The 16589-nt window shown below is 47.1% G+C and overlaps 1 protein-coding gene across 3 annotated transcripts in view; it reads right to left on the bottom strand.

Moving 5' to 3' along the window:
- Positions 1–1744: 1744 nt before the first annotated feature.
- Positions 1745–16589, bottom strand: part of LOC129817490 (nuclear receptor-interacting protein 1-like) — a 62699-nt gene continuing 47854 nt past the window's right edge. For 2 of the 3 annotated variants that reach the window (XM_055872771.1, XM_055872782.1), the window contains exon 2: positions 1745–8413. In XM_055872771.1, coding sequence (XP_055728746.1) covers positions 4069–7947 — 3879 coding nt within the window. In that variant the 5' untranslated portion in view covers positions 7948–8413 and the 3' untranslated portion in view covers positions 1745–4068. Of the gene's footprint in view, positions 8414–9156; positions 13038–16589 lie in introns of those variants that run through there. The other variant, XM_055872792.1, reaches the window with a different exon arrangement.

Here is a 16589-nt window from a genome sequence, read left to right as displayed (position 1 = left end):
TGTGGAAAGCTCTTAGAGACTTACCCAGAAAAACTCACAGCTGTAATCACTGCCAAAGGTGCTTCTACAAATTATTGATTCAGGGGTGTGTAAATTACATATTTCTGTATTTCATTTACAATACATTTGCAAAAATGCCTAAATACATGTTTTCACTTTGTCATTATGGGGTAGATTTAAAAAAAAATACATTCTGAATTCAGGCTGTAACACAACACTGAAATTCAAGGGTGAGAGAGGGTGAGAGGTGAGAGATCTGCATGAACGCAGCCATCTACACAACTAGCTAACAAACTGGCGGCTAATGCAGCAACCACTATGCTGATGCATAAACAGCTAACTCTCGCCTTTCACCACAGTTGCTAAAGTTACCCGACACTAGCTAGCTAGCCAGCCATGACAGAAGCGCAAAAGAGTCGATAATATATTTGAAAGTGATAATACTTATTTATTCATGTTTACAGTGTCAATTTCAATCAGGCACTGACGTTATATACCTAAGAAACACAGATAACCTGGAAGCAGAATTGAAGCAAAAGCGCGAGCAATTGATCATTGATAATTTTCATGCTGTGAGGATATTTACGGCATGTGTTATAAGCTTGAAGAAGTTCACCGTCAATCACAATCATCGATTGTGAGCTATTTCACGCTGTGAGCTTTTTTAAATGACACCGGGAACTTGTTTTTGAGGCCTCTGACAAGCCTATGAGAAAAGACAAGTTCTCTTGACATCAAAAGGCCTTGTTTGACTCAGTTTTATCGTTGGTGACCTGCTGTGCTGCGTTCACATCCTGCTGGCCCCATGCTGAGGTCAGGAAATCAAAGGGGGAAGCACAGACAAACAGCCGATTGTCAAGTTTTACACCTTGACCTCGGTTTAAACTTGTGACTTGCCTCCTTTATGCTCACCGCTGTTATGGCAGTGGGAGGAAATGGAGGGGTTATTGGCAGTTCAGGCCTTGATAAGGATCTTGGGAGGGAGAAGTTCACCCAGGGGAAAGGTTACTGAGAGTTTAGAGAGTGCAGCCAGTCATGGGGAGGATTAAATAAAGGGGAAGCTAGTCAGGCTAGGGCTGCTGAGAAAACCAAGCAGGATTTCAAAAGTGCACTGTCTGCAGACGGACAAAAACCTGAATGTTCACCTAGTGGACTTCAACATTCAGGACCCAGGAACAAAGAAAGTTTGGGGTGAACTTCCTTTCACCTTTAAAACATCTCTCTCCTCTTTCTCTTCCTTCTCTTTCACTAAGGGCTGTTTTCTGTCCCTGAGTAGAGCTGCTGCTTCATGAAATGTCTGAAAACAGGATTTCAGGTTTTATGGCGATAATATAATGTGATCTATTTTAGTCTGAGGAAGAAATGTGATGTGGATTCAGCTTCAAAGGGTATACCATGATGCATGCATCTAGGACACATCTGCTGACCTCCACTCCTGTCCTCACTCTTTTCAATGCCTTTCCTGCCTTTGTGAAGATCTGGCAAAGAATCAAAGTTCTCTGAACTCAGAAAATAGATCACGTCCACATTACTCAGAATGGACTATGAATGAGGAAACTGAACAGCAACTGACTCGCACTGACACTGACCTTATGTGCGTGGGAATATAGAGACATTTAAAACAAATAAATAAGAAACATTCAATCTGTGAGGAATAAACCATTAAATAAATAATATGAAATACAGTAGTAATATAATGACATATTATAGTTAGGGAAGGTGAAACAGGAGCATAACTCAGTCAAGCATTTTAGTACTTTATTTTGGAGATATCAGTGCAAATGAACACCAAAAAAATTCAAACATAAAAAATGAAATAATGTTTCAGGTTGTCACATGGAAAAACGAAACACTTCTTTTTGCTACAAATGCATGTTTCAGATGCACGATGCACAATGATGATTGTACTTCATTCATCCGCTAAAACCCTCAAGCGCCGTCGATCCGAGCTCTGTCGTCAACCAGTAACAGAAAATAAAATCACAAAAATATTCAATGCACGTTTATTTTCACACGTTTTCTCCACTTGCTCAGCAGTCTGTGGTTATTTAGGGACTGTTCATGTTCTAAATGACTGTCTCTCTCTCTGTGATAAAAAGACCTATTTTAAGACTTGACATTTTGCCCCATCACCAGTAGGGATACACAGGTAGTTCCCATGCGTCTGCATGCAACAGGCAGCAGTGAGGAGAGTCAGACAGTATTACACAACACAGCGCAGGATAGATTATCATTTACCACATAGACACATGCAAAGAACAAACCAACCAAAAAACGGGCATAGTATCCTCTGCCATTTGTATGTATTTACATTAATAGGCATTGAATTCATATTTACATTTTTCAGGGCATTAAAAACTAGGGTCATATATTTTTCTTCAACAATACAAAATAGTTATCTTTCATAATGAAAGTACTATTTACACAAATATGTTTAACCATTGTGAAAATGTTTTAATAATAGAAGAAACATCTACTTCATATGTACTTCATATGTATATGTATAAAAAAATATCACATGTAAGACTAAATGCATGACAGCAGTGTGTGAAACTGAAACCAGAAACAGTACAATCAAAATAAGGAGCTAGACATCAGATAAGCCCTCAAAAGACACCAAAAATGTCTCAATGATTCTTGGGTGGCAGGTTCACATCATATCCTGCTGCTTTCAAATGTACCTGCGGTTTTCTCTTTATTTCCATGCAAATATTTAGACATTTTAATATGAGCTAAGAAACCGCAAAAAAAGTAAATGGTGTCCATAAAGCACGAGAATCAATAAACACAAAATAAACTTCACAAACTGTCAAAATCTCAACGGATAACAACACTGACAGTTTTTCATTACATGCCATAAACATATTATTTTTAAGGTCACCAAGAGCTAAACTTTGACAGTGCAAACTCAGGGGTACAATATCAAATGAGACTGTATTATTTATTTCAGAATATTAATTTATATTTCAAAACCAAGATTTAGTATGTGTGAGAGAGCTGTGTTCATTTTGAATTCATTTGGAATGTAACAGTTATGCAGATACTGCAGTCTTTGAACTGTTGCTCCGAACCTGTATACCCCACAGGTATGCTCGGCAAGGTTTTAAAATACCCTCTACTACTACTATTTAGTAATAGCTGGATTACCAGTTGTATTACCATCTACTAAGACAATGTTACCTTGCATTTGCACTGTCAAAACGAAGCCCCAACAAGTTCATTTCAGATCAAAGCAAAATGCAATGCGTTGTGACCACATGAGCCCAGTCTATCAGTTGACAGCTGATTCACTGATGATCAAAAAATGAAATCACACTTGAGGAGAAGTTACAGTAGCAACCAATACAGAGCCTTCAAACAGAATGGAACTCTAGGTACCTTTAGTAGATTTGATTAACATTGTTCACAAGGTTTTCCTTTAAATATGTCTCTAACGTGTACATTTTAATGTACTGCTGTGCTTGCACCGGTATGACTTTATTTAGAATCTGATCTAAAAGTGATGATCTCTGTTAATCTAAAAAAATAAATAAATATGCAGTGAACTGAGCGCTAACATTTTTGGAGTCATCAATAATAAATGTAGCTGGAAATGTTCTTCATCAATGTTTTACGAGTAGCAACAAAGAGGACACAGAATAGTGATATGTGTGCAATACAGGCACAAATCATTGGAGTAAAATGAATGGTGCCTTCTTTCAATCATTTGACAATGTGAAATACATACTGTATGGAAATCACCAGTGGGCAACGCTAAAATTTGACGATCATTTTGGTGCACATAATTTGACATTCTGTTGAAGTAGAGCTGTATCGTACCACCCATCCTGCAACCTGAGCCATCTAGAATTATGATACAATAATGAAACGAATGCCTTGAACTCATTTTCTCTGTTCTTCTCTTTCAAAATCCTCACTCCTGCATTACTTGCTGTTACTTCTTCTCATTAAACTACAAATGAATTTGGCAAGTCAGTAAAAAAAGGAAGAAAAAAAAGAAACTTTGCGATCTTTTCCCCTTTGTGTCTTTTTTATGTTTTAGTTCATAAAAGTAATTAGTTCATAAAACTACCATTTATCAGATGAGTCGCTCAGCCTATAGTTCTTGTGACTGTGCTTGTCGTTGTTGTAGGGAGGGGACAGGGAGGAGTGCTGGGTGGAGGTGGTGGTGGAGCTCAGTCTGTGGTTGTAGGCATCATTGCTGTTAGTACCCGGCTCCTCCTTCACCCTCACCCCCCCTGGCACTGACCCCTGGGTCCCCTCTGCCTGGTCCCTCCCCTCCCTCCTCAGCTGAGTGCTGCCTTTCTGCAGCATGTAGTATAGGATGGGGTTGGAGCGGGTCAGCCGGGGGGAGTCTGGGCTCGAATCAGAGCACTCCTCCTCCCGGTCCCGACCTGCCCACTGCCCTGGGCTCTCCGGCTCCCGTTTCACTGGAGTGGGGTCCCGTTTGGGCGAGTCCTGGTGGGGTGGGGGGGCTGTGTGGCGCCCCCAGGGGGAGCGTTGGCTGCTGTCCCCTGTTGGGGGGGTTGTTGGCTGCGGTCTGAGGTGGCTGGGGGGCCCTGAACTGAGGGAGTTATGGGAGTTGGGGTGGTGCCAGGGCAGAGTAGGCAGGTTGAGGAGGTTGTGGTGATTGTAGCCCGGCTGATTGAGGTTAAGGACGCTCCCATTGGCTTTACCATTGGCCTGCAGGACAGAGGGGCTGGGCCCCCCCCGGGGATGCTGGGACAGCTCCTTCAGACAGTTGTCAGACAAGAGCAGCTGTTTAAGCACATTGAAGCCCCGGCTCTCCCTAGGGAGGAGAGCTTCACTGCTGGGGCTCCTGGCTTGGGTCTCTTCCACTTTAGGCCCCCTCAGGACCTTGTGGTAGTCAGGCTCCTCCTGTATCTGCTTATGGACCAGGCTGTGAACCAGGCTGCTGTGGCTGTAGCTGCCTCCACTGTCCACCACTGCCCGCTGAGGGCTGCCATTGTTCAGGCTCTCAGCCAGCTCCGTGCAGAGCCGTATCTTTTTAGGGCTAGGCCCCTGGTGGTAGTCTCTCTGCTCCTCCTTTACATGGACAGGGCTGGGCCGGCGATCTGTTTGCAGTTGTGCAGCGCTGGTGTAGTAGGTAGCGCTCTGCTGTTTTAAGAGCTGGCTCAGGAGGCCATATTTAGCAATGACTTCTGTGGGCCGGGGCTCTGTTTTTAGGTCCTGCTGGGGTTCAGAGAATGGGTTATGCCTGTAGTTATACCCTGCTCCTCCTCCCCGTCTCTTTTGGCTCGTCATATCCTCACACACAGCAGAGGACAACAGGTCCAGGCCCTCCTCCCCCGGTTCAGTTTTGACCTTGATGTCTGCTGCCGTGGGCCCGTTGGAGTTGTCACAGATGACAGAAGTGCCAGGGGGCTTCTCATAGCAGCCCCCCGCCGCCGTCTCCACACTGCCCCTCCCACCAGACCTGTCTCTGTGGGTGGCTGAGGCCACGGAGGAGGTAGAGGAGGAACCTGCTCCCAGCAGGAGCTGCAGCACCGTGCGACGCTCTAGAAGATTCTCGATCTGGGATGCGGGGGGCGACACTTCCCCCCAACGGCTGAACGACGGTGTGCCGCTGCCTGAGGGCCCGTCTGAGAGGGGGGTACATGTTGTGTTCCTCTGGATGGGGGCGTTGAGCCTCTCCAGCAGGGCCAGAGGCCTGCCACCACCCACCTCCAGATCCTGGCTGGGTACTTTGCTAGGAACCATGGGCGGGGAGGGTGAGGCGGTGCCGCATTGGGCCAGGTTCTGTAACAGTTTGCTGGCGCTGAACGCCGGCTCAGTTGCAGCTTTCTCAACAGGGAAGGGTTTAGACTTACATAGATCCAGAGGGCTAGACTGGACATAGGGAGAGGGGTAGGAGAACGGGGACGGGGTGCTGCTGGGGTCTCGGCTGAGAGAGTACATGGGAAGGCCTGGGCCTGGTCTGTCCAGAGGGCTCTGTATCCTGACTTCCTCCCAGGGGGCCAGTGATTTAAGTGGGACCCGTGACAGACTGGACAGAGTTGCGTCATGCTGCAAATCTGGATTAACCACAATTTTGTTTACCTTGTCGTTATTCCTGCGCTCCAGAAGGAGCTGCATGAGAGTGACCTTGGGCTGGGATTTAAGGTCTGGGCTCATTTCAAGCTCCTTCTTAACCTGGGTGACCTTTGGCCCGGAGGGATCCGGCTTCCACTTGTTTAGAAGGGACTCAGTAAGTTTGTCTAAGGACGAGGACGAGGAGGAACAGAAAGTCTTGGAGGAAGAGGAGAGAATGGTAGAGGAGGAAGAGAAAGCAATAGTGGAAGAGGAAAAGACAGTGGGGGCAGAGGAGAAAACAGCAGAAGAGGAGTTGGAGGAGAAAGCAGTAGAAGAGGAGGAGTAAGAAGCAGACGTGGAAGAGGAGGTGGCTTTAGGACTGGTCTCTGGAGCTCTGGTGCTGGCCCTGCTCCTCATAGAGAGGTCAATGGGAGAGCAGCTGGAGAAGGAGATCTCTGCATCGCTGCAGCTCTCCTCTCTCTTGGCTAGGCTTTTCTCCTGGACAGAGCACTCACTGTCAGAGGTGACTGAGGAGCCGCGGCTGGCAGGCAGGACCCCGCAGTCGTCCTCCAGGTGCCCGTTCTTAGTCAGCTGCTTCTGGTTGTTGTGGTTGTTGAGGAGCAGCAGGAGCAGGCTGCTGCAGGTCTGGGGAGGCCTAGTGGAGCGCGAATCAAATCCCCGTTTCTCCCTAGTGGGGGTTTGGGGTTGGGTCTGGGTGTTGTGGGTGAGGGGCAGAGGAGGAGGGGTCGGGTGTGGTGAGCTATGGACTGGCAGCAGAGAGGAGGGGCTCCGCTGGCTGGAGCTGGAGTTTAGTGCCAGTCGGGGGAGTGTTGCTGTCGTTGTCCCGTTTTGGGTGGTTAAGGAGCTTAGCACGTCTAGGGTGGGGGTGGTGGCGCTGGTGGGCGGAGCATCTTCTGTGCTGGGCGGTCTCTTGTCCTGGGTCTGTTGCGTTGCCATGGCGGCCAGCCTCTCGCTGGCCGAGCGTCCAGAGAGCTGGGCCTTGATGGCGTGCTCCCGGGAATACTGCTGCAGGTGGGCCTCACTGGACAGCAGAAGGGCCAGTTGACTGCAGGCCACACTGGGCTTGGGAGAGGGGGCAGGGCTGGAGCGGATCTTCACCAGGTTGGCCACAGCCTTGAGCCGTTCAGCACAGGACACAGCATCAGTGGCAGCAGCAGCAGCAATGGGGGCGGAGGGAGGCGTGCTGCTCTGCACCGAGCGGGGGGACTCACAGGGCCTTTCCTGGCTGTGGCCGTGGCTGTGGCCTCGCCGGCTGTAAGGCGTGCTGCTGTGGTTCTGCAGCTTGGTCTTCCTCATCAGGCCCTTGAGGCGGCTGGAGGCCATTCCGTAGCAGGGGAGCTGCTCCTTGTCTGCAGGAGGAGGGGGATCGGTGGGCGGGGAGTGCTCGCTGGGGGGTTTGGTAGACTGCTGCGACATGGCCACACTCTGCAGTCTGGAGCTGAATGACTGGAGCAGGGAGGCCAGCAGTGTGCTCTCCCCAGCGTGAGGAGAGCCCTCCAGGGCCCCGTTTTGCAGGCCTCCTCCTCCTCCCTGGCCATTCAGCTCCACAGGGGGGGAGCTCAGCCTCTGGGCCCCAGGCTCGTTCCAGGGCCCTGAGCGGAGCAGCCGGGCCTTCTTCAGGTTCTGGGAGGCCCCATGGTGCAGTGTGGGACCGTTCCCATTGCCAGCCTTCTGAACAGCGGCAATAGCAGGGCTGTGGCTGGGAAGCTGGAAGGGCCGGGCCGCCTTGTTGACCTGCTCCATCTGGTTGCCGTGCCCGTGGGGAGCCTCCGATCTCCGGGTTGCCGTGGCCCCAGGCCCAGCCGCCACGGGATGCATCAGTAAACCTTCCAGATAAGTTAGAACAGCTGAATCCGTGTGTGTCTCAGGGCCAGGCTCCTCCCCATGAGTCATGTTCAATACTAGGATCCCCCTCGTATGGTTCAGCACTGCTACTGGGAATAACAAGGTCCACTAGGTCATCAGGTACAGTACTTCCAGATATTGATAAGAGGTGAGGATGCACATGGGCAGGTTCTAGAGTATTTTACAGGTTCTAGATTCCACTGGCTCAATGTACAGTATTCTCTTCTCCACAGTGGAAAGTGACACTAACACAAAAAAACTGTGGCCATGACGGGAGCCATTTAGGGGCTCTCACCCAGCCGTCACTGGCATTCCTGTGTGCCTGTGACACCGGATGCTCCCAGAATGCCCGGGTCCAAGCTTATGCAGCGAACGGCGAGGAACGAGGAGTCAGCGGGTTTCACCACCACAGTGATTTTGATGCATTCCGTGGTTTCGGATGTCTGTCTGTCAGGAAGCCTGGGGGCTGTTCTCTCCGTGGTGCCTTTCCGCTCTCCTGATCTCAGAGGGGGACCTATGTGAGCAGAGAGAAGAGAGACAGAGAGAGAGAGAGGGAAGAGAAAGAGAGAGAGGGAAGAGAGAGCGAGAAAGAGGGAGAAGGCGAGAGATGGGGAGAGAGAGAGTAACAGCATGAGAAGCAGGGACTTGCAGCAATACCTCACATTCATTTCAACACCTTGTCCACCATGCCTGTTACTTGGCAACATTTCAGTTTGACTGCACATGATAACCCCTAATCCCTGTGTCTTTTTTTATTTCAACCGAATCGATGACGACAAATGTAGATTAGGGTCAGATTTTATTCAATTTTTTAAATTCAAGCCCACTACCTCAAGCCCACTACCCCACTACCACTACCTAAACATTGGTCTTCAAGCTGTAAGGCCCTCGTTGCAATGCGTCTGCGCTGTCTTTCAAAAGTGAAGGGCCTGTGAGAGCTGTGAATCATTTCTTATACAGCTTGTCATTTGAGTGGATTATCCCCCCTCCCTCCCTACTACCACTCCTCCTGCACTTGAGCACCTCACACTACCCTGCCTTCGTTTTCTCACTCTCTCACACACACACACACACACACACACACACACACACACACACACACACACACACACACACACACACACACACACACACACACACACACACACACACACACACACACACACACACACACACACACACACACACACACACACACACACACACACACACACACACACGTGCCGCAGAGGATATAGTGGCTCAGTGCTCTCCTACCTGAGTAAAGTCCTGGCTGCCCTGGTGCCTATGGAGAGCACTGGCCTTATCACCACCTGCCTCAGATGATCCCTGTCTGGACAAGATATGGACACGCACTTCAGCTCTCATTGTCAATGACATCAGCCCTGAAGGTATTCCACAAAACCAGAACTGCATTGACTTGACATGAGCCCGGTTATTATGTACAAAGCCAGCACAGGTTTCCTCAGTACTGACACTGGCCTCCACAGAGAAGAGACAGGATATGGCTCGGTCGAGCTGCCAGGTGTGTGTGTTTTTGTGTTTGTTTATGTGTGTGTGGATCCGGTGCACCTGTCACACTGTGGCTGTGCCACTGTCAGGAGGGCAAGACACTGACACTCAAGCGACTGACCACTGTTGTCAGTTGACATGGCAATGTCCTAAGAGACCCGCAGTGTGAACCCTGTCAGGCTGGTCTCCATGGTTACAGGCCACGTCACACAGTCAGAGCCGTGGCCCATCAGGGTTAATTAATACAGAGTTTCCACCGCCACCTCAGCTGCCTTCCTGCTTGCCTGCCTGACTCTCAACGTCTCTCCCTGAAGCTGCCTGCCTGCCCCACCTTTGGCGTGACTCGCCGGATGGACGACATACAATGTCACAACGACAGGAGTCAGGATAGTGAAGCTCTTGATTACAATGAGGCCCTTGATTTTGATGAAGGTCATAGATGATGCTGTCTAACCTAAATAATATGGGTCGCAACGAAAGGACAGATAGGATTTAGCCTTATCCCTTAATTATGGAGGTCAGTGATGATGCAGACTAACCGTGGTACAGGACAGTATAGCCCATCATAATGACTGGAGGTCAGTGATGATGCAATCAGTCTAACCCATATATTAATATGCGTAATGAAGCAGCTAGGATCAACAACAGCACAGTAGGCTGTCTATAATCTGAGTGAAATGCATCTCATGGGATGGCCCAGGTACACAGGTTGGCACAACTGTAATGTCCACCAAAGTGCAACATTGAAAATAGTTGGGAATTAGTTGTGGGATAACAGTTGATCAGCTAGCCCAACTGACAGCCTGCAATGAAATAATAGGATGGAACAAGAAAAGGAAAGGAACCCCAGCCTGTAACTCAAGGTTTTAAGGAACACGAATGGCCAAGATCAGAAATTACTTAACTGAGATTGGTCAATCAGCGTCGATTACAGTTCAAGGCCAGCTTTATGCTGTTGACCCAAATCTGACCACAACAAAAGCCAACCTGCTCACCCCCTGGACTGGAGCGACAGACCATCTGACGTCTGCTGTCCTGCTAATCTTAGATGGCAGGATTAGGTCTATTTTCCCGCCATGCTGGCCGACCCGAGGGCTTAACTCAATTAAAAAAGGAACACAATGAATGCTTTTGGTAGGAGCAGTAAACACGTAAATACATGTGTACCGTCAAGTTAACATAGTCACTTAGTTAGAGACCTGTGTGTGTGTGTGTGTGTGTGTGTGTGTGTGTGTGTGTGTGTGTGTGTGTGTGTGTGTGTGTGTGTGTGTGTGTGTGTGTGTGTGTGTGTGTGTGTGTGTGTGTGTGTGTGTGTGTGTGTGTGTGTGTGTGTGTATGTGTGTGTATGTGTGGCAGTGTTTAACTATACTGGAATAATAAACAAATACAAATTTGACCAACTGGGGACATTTTAATATTCGCCACAGGTCAAATGCAATTTCTTGGGGGTTTAGGATTAAGGTTAGAATTAGCGTTAGAAGTAGGTTTAGGAGCTAGGGTTAGTTTTAGAGTTAGGGTTAGGAGCTAGGGATAGGTTTAGGTTAAGGTTAGGTTTTCCGGTTCAGGTTAGGGTTAGAATTAGGTTTAGGGTTTATTTAAAATGGTATTTTGAATGGGACTGAATTGTGTGTCCGCACAAGATTAGTTGTCGAGACAGTGTGTGTGTGTGTGTGCTTGAGAATCAGACCATGGAAAAAATTCCACAAATGTGAAAGACCCTGAAAATGAACTGGCATTCTGGCCTACATACTGTCAGCATGTTCAAAACCGGACATATTCTCAGCTGGTGGCAAGCTATTTTAAGCTTGACATTGAGCTTGTCTATAACCCATCAAAATATAATAATCAACTGGAAATAAAATGTAATAAAGGGTTACAAGGCCCCTAAAGTGGACTGTATTCATAATGTAAATCTAAGTGTAGGTAGGTGCCCTGTCCTGTCTGTGGATGGGTGGGAACTTTGTGAAGGACAGGGCCCTTGACAGCAGCCATGACAGAGGTAAAAAAGGCCTGGAATTGCAGGGGCAGCACTGTGCACTGTGAACAAATAAATGACCTTAATATATGGAGCCTGTCATCTAAGCCTAGCCCCTTAAGCCCAGACCCCCCTCTGCTTTCAGCAGCACAGGCGATACGGGCGTGTGTATTATTATTACATTATCTCGCCTGGTGTATATATTGAAAATGACCTTACGCATCTGTTAACATGTCATATCATTCCTGGCCACCAAAACATGACCCCTCTCCCCATCTCCATGGTGAGACACCAGAGGGCCAATGAGCCACCCTCCACCGACTCCAGTTACCGTGGTGATTATCCATTATCTTTGACAATGTCACGCAATGACACCTAAACGCATTCTAAAGTGATTTTTACTACAGTGTTCATGGGCGAAAGGGAAGACAGCTATGGAGACGAGAGTTTTATCATCCCCCCGACTGACTGGTCACTCTCCTCCTCTACTTTCTGCTTTCCTCTCCTTCGTTCTCCTCCTCTGTACTCCTCTCCACTTTGCTCTCCTTGTCTTTGCTTCTCTTCTCTCCTTTCTTCTCCTCCTCTTTCCTTCCTCTCCTTTCTTCTCCTCCTCTTTCCTTCCTCTCCTCTCCTACCCTCCTCTCTATTTTTCACTCCTCTCCTCTCCTCTCTCTCTCTTCCGTTTCTCCAGAAGCACTAGGAACAGGAAGGTCAGTGCACATCAGCTATTTCATCTGTGGAATAACCAGAAAACTGGAATGAATACGACCCGATGCAGATGTCAGGGATTAGATATCCAAGTCTGACCTTCAATCCCCCTCCCCACCCTCCTCAAAATGAGAGTTTCCTAAATGACCTTCATTGTCAGGAATGGTAATCCATTTAAGCCATTTAAAATGTATGAGTCAAAACAAAAGAATGAAAAAGGGGAAGAGCCACAGGAGCAGGCAGTTAAAGTCAAGGTCATTCACACCGCCCAGGCTTTCCACTTGACGCAACAGCTGGTGTCCATGCAAAGCTCTGGGCGTTAATAAAAAGTGACAATGCAGCCCGAGCGGTGTGTATCACTAACGTCTGACACCAGCCTGGCAGATGTGTTCTCCCTGCATTAAAGGGGAGTCAAGGTTAAAGGAATTTAAAAGGAGAGGCGATGCCTAAACACTATTATATCATGTAATCTGCAGGCCAGCCTGCTGCACATACTCAACAGGGTACCTCACTTACACATGCAGCGTGACGGCCATTTGTAAATTCAATATGGCCCGGGCCTGACATGATTAAATAAGACAAAAAGCCAACCTGACCAAATGCAATTGTTCAAACTGGGAACACAAGTGAACTTGCACACAGTGGGGAAGTCAAATTAAAAGCTCTGTCTAACCTTGGCAGAGGTAAACAAGAGAATAACATGCTACTGAACAGCGTGAGACCACAACCAAAGACTATGTTAGAGATAAGTAAATCAGGACCAAGTAACAAGGAAAACACACACGCACGCACACGGACACACACACACACACACACACACACACACACACACACACACACACACACACAGACACAAGAACTAGGGCACTCTGACCCAATTCTAAGGCCGCATTGACCAAACAACTCATGCATAGTGCACACACTCCCACATGCTCTCTCTCTCTCTCTCTCTCTCTCTCTCTCTCTCTCTCTCTCTCTCTCTCTCTCTCTCACACACACACACCACACACACCACACACACACACACACACATACACACACACACACACACACTAAAGAAAAAAGGAACTCCATTGGTCCCAGGCCTCCCACAGTGAAAACATTGAAATTCACTTTTATTAATCTGCTTGCATCACATGGAAGTGTTTTACCATTTTATTTTAAGGACAACCAGGGCTACAAGTAGAAGACACAACTATTTGACACAAAACAGTTGCATTCATGAGCTTTATTGACAAATGTCAATAAACAAATAAGGTCCACATAGCAAAAACATGATAAAAAATATATTTAAAAGAATGTTGTAACTATATAAATTGTTTGCCCAGTGTGTAATTAATATATCATATAGTTAGTGACAACTGTGTGAAGTTTATAGTTAGTGACAGCAACTATGTGAGCTTATTAGAGTATTATAGACACAATGATTTCCTATGATCTTCTATGTAGAAGAATCTCTTCCCTTCTAACGACTCGTGTGGCTTGTGAGCGTCATAGTCATAGAAGCAAAACGTGTTCCTGAGAGTCTCAAGTTTTTCATAGTGAGGTCATAATAGTTTGAAGCTCAATTAGTTCAGACTTTACAGACATTTATGTGAGAAGAACTGTTTTTGTTTCCGCCCTTGCTCACAAACACCGCTCTAGCAAATGGTTTGTATCAGCAGATGCAGAAGACAAATCCAATGCAACAACCGAGCAATCTGTAGCTCAAACACACAATGTTTAAAAGGGGTTAGAATTCCAAAACCCACTGACATTACCGTGGGACTCAAAACCACAAAGCTGTACTTCGTCCACACTCTAAACACACACCCTCCTGTTGAAACAGCCATACTCCCCAGTCTAACATGTGAATATGAACATTGCATGATGACCTAACACTAACATCACTGTCGGACTAAACATGAACCGAACAGAGTTCCCCAGTTACAGTTCCTGGCCTATGTCAGTGTCAGACCTTGATGAGAGGAGAGGGGGGTTTAACTTCTGTACACATCAGTACAAAGAGTTCTCGGTGGGACAACAGAAAATAATTCATGCACATTGATGAGTCATCTAAGCGATTCAGAGCCTAGCAGACTGCCAGGATGATCAGAGGGGAGGACACAGCCAAATCCAGACGACCCTGGATGATATCACTCTTTCCCCACTGTGCCCTGGCCTGCATGGATGGCCTGCATGGATGGCCTGCATGGATGGCCTGCATGGATGGCCTGCATGGATGGCCTGCATGGATGGCCTGCATGGATGGCCTGCATGGATGGCCTGCATGGATGGCCTGCATGGATGGCCTGCATGGATGGCCTGCATGGATGGCCTGCATGGATGGCCTGCATGGATGGCCTGCATGGATGGCCTGCATGGATGGCCTGCATGGCCCTGGGTCCACAATAGAACAGCAAGGCTATCAAAATGTTTGTGTCCATAGTAAATATTTGTGTGGCGGTGGAAGACCCACCCAAGGGCAATTTCCTGAGAGAGAGAGGGCTGGGGAATTAGTGTGTTAATTACAACACACACATTCCCATATGTTAATGAGCTGTGGCCGCTACCAATCTATACCAATTCATTCCTATTGGGCCTCCATGCTAATCTTATGCTAACATTGTCTATTCAAAATACACACAAAACAATTCCCACCCCAAAGCAACAAGCCATTTTCCATGGGAAGTGGCCTCAGCTGAGGGTGATTGAGGTTGGAGGAACTGGAAGCCAGAACAGCTGATTAGCCCAGGGCCATGAAGTCAAAGGACACATCTAGTCATCTAGAAGCCCTTTGAAGGTATTGAACCAGACCACTGGGCTGGCGATCATGATGATAATGGCTCAGGTAAATAGGCCACTTTCCCATTGAAATCATCTGTCCCTCCCTGTGTCAGGCTGCTGCTATTGCCCAGAACATTGGCTACTAGACCATGCTAAAAACCCCTGGCCTTTAATGAACAAATTCCATAATATCCTTGGCTTCTATCCTAAACAGCTCCCTCTCTCTCTCTGTGGGAGTCAGCAGGATAGGTCTTTATTGGTTTAAAGGAGTAGTCTGCTGATTATAGGATGAGTAATTATGGGATGCTTTGTGAATAGGATGGCCATCCTGTGACAGAGGACTAAGTGACAAAAAAAGAGGGAACATCTTTGCATTCTCGCCCATCGTTTCACAATTCATAATGCCTCCAGTGACCTACTTCGCCAGGAGTCTTTCAATCATTCTAATGTTTCTGCCCACAGTGAGCTCTGGGAAGGGCAGGGTGGGGCATGATTTGGGTACAATGGGCTATATCATTTCTCTTTCCACCATTCTACTTTTTCTGTTTCTTGATACAACTAAGAATATCCTCTCACTGAGTCACACAATTAAACACATATCTTTAATCAATTAAGTGCACTTAACCCACTAAAGGAAACAACAATTATGCATTACCTTTTGGAAGAAATTTTCGGGCAGGCAGGCAGCACAGCAGCAGCACCAATCGAGTTGTCAGGCCAGAAGCCAACATATGCCAATAAACATCCCAGGACACCTCAACACGATTAGGACTACACATACCCCTGGAGCTCTAAGCTAGATCCAGTACTCCTTGTGCTCAGACCCGGCGCCAGAACGAATCAGTTGGATGGGCCTTTGAATTCCATAGGGGGGCACGTTTTTTCACAGGACCTCCTTTGTGTGCACGCAATATTTTAAATGGCTGTAATAGTAAAGACCATAGGCAGCTTGTGAGTTTCAAGTTTGGGGAAGCTTACTATTTAACCTACCATTTCTACCAGTCTGCTTGGCAGTTATGATTAATTCTATATGCGCATTTTCTTGGAACAGTTTAATTTCAATAATAACTTTTTAGTTCCCAAAATCATTGTCTCGTGGTTAATCATAAAAATCTGAAGTAAAAAGATAAAAATCTCAAAGTTAAAATGAAACTATGCCGAGAGCACTAGCCTCTGCCATGTGGACAAACTGATACACTGTGATCCATTAGAGGCTAAAGAAACGAGGGCATAGAAGTCAGAGATGCAGCAGTAAGCCTACAACGTTCATCGTCAACTAAGTCAAATACATGGGCCTAAAGCTGATGAATAAAAACAGTAAAAAATATCCTGATGAAAATTCTGGTTCTTTCAATCACATTCATCTCTCTATTCCACCTGTCTGCCTCTCTTTTATCTGTCTTGACTTGAGCTACTGCTAGTGACGTGCAACATAGTATCAAATCATCCCTTGGTCCGGCCTGATGCTGTCTCTTGCGAACTTGTAACATTGTATCAACTAGCCTATTCTGGGCCCTGAAAATTTCCTGCGCCAGTGAGCTCAGGACAGAAAGCTGTTTTTTATGGCATTTCCACTGGATATATGGGACCATGAGATCATGATATTTTGCTCTTTCACACGGCTTGGTGATTATCGAGGCTAGAAGTGTTGGAAAGATTCAAAGGCTGTGGAACTATCATTCGCAGTGGATGTTAAAAAACTGATTCGTTAACTTGTATGAGGCGAACA

Source organism: Salvelinus fontinalis, chromosome 2 (genome assembly GCF_029448725.1).
Source record: "Salvelinus fontinalis isolate EN_2023a chromosome 2, ASM2944872v1, whole genome shotgun sequence".
NCBI lineage: Eukaryota > Metazoa > Chordata > Actinopteri > Salmoniformes > Salmonidae > Salvelinus > Salvelinus fontinalis.
This window is presented reverse-complemented; position numbering and strand designations above follow the sequence as displayed.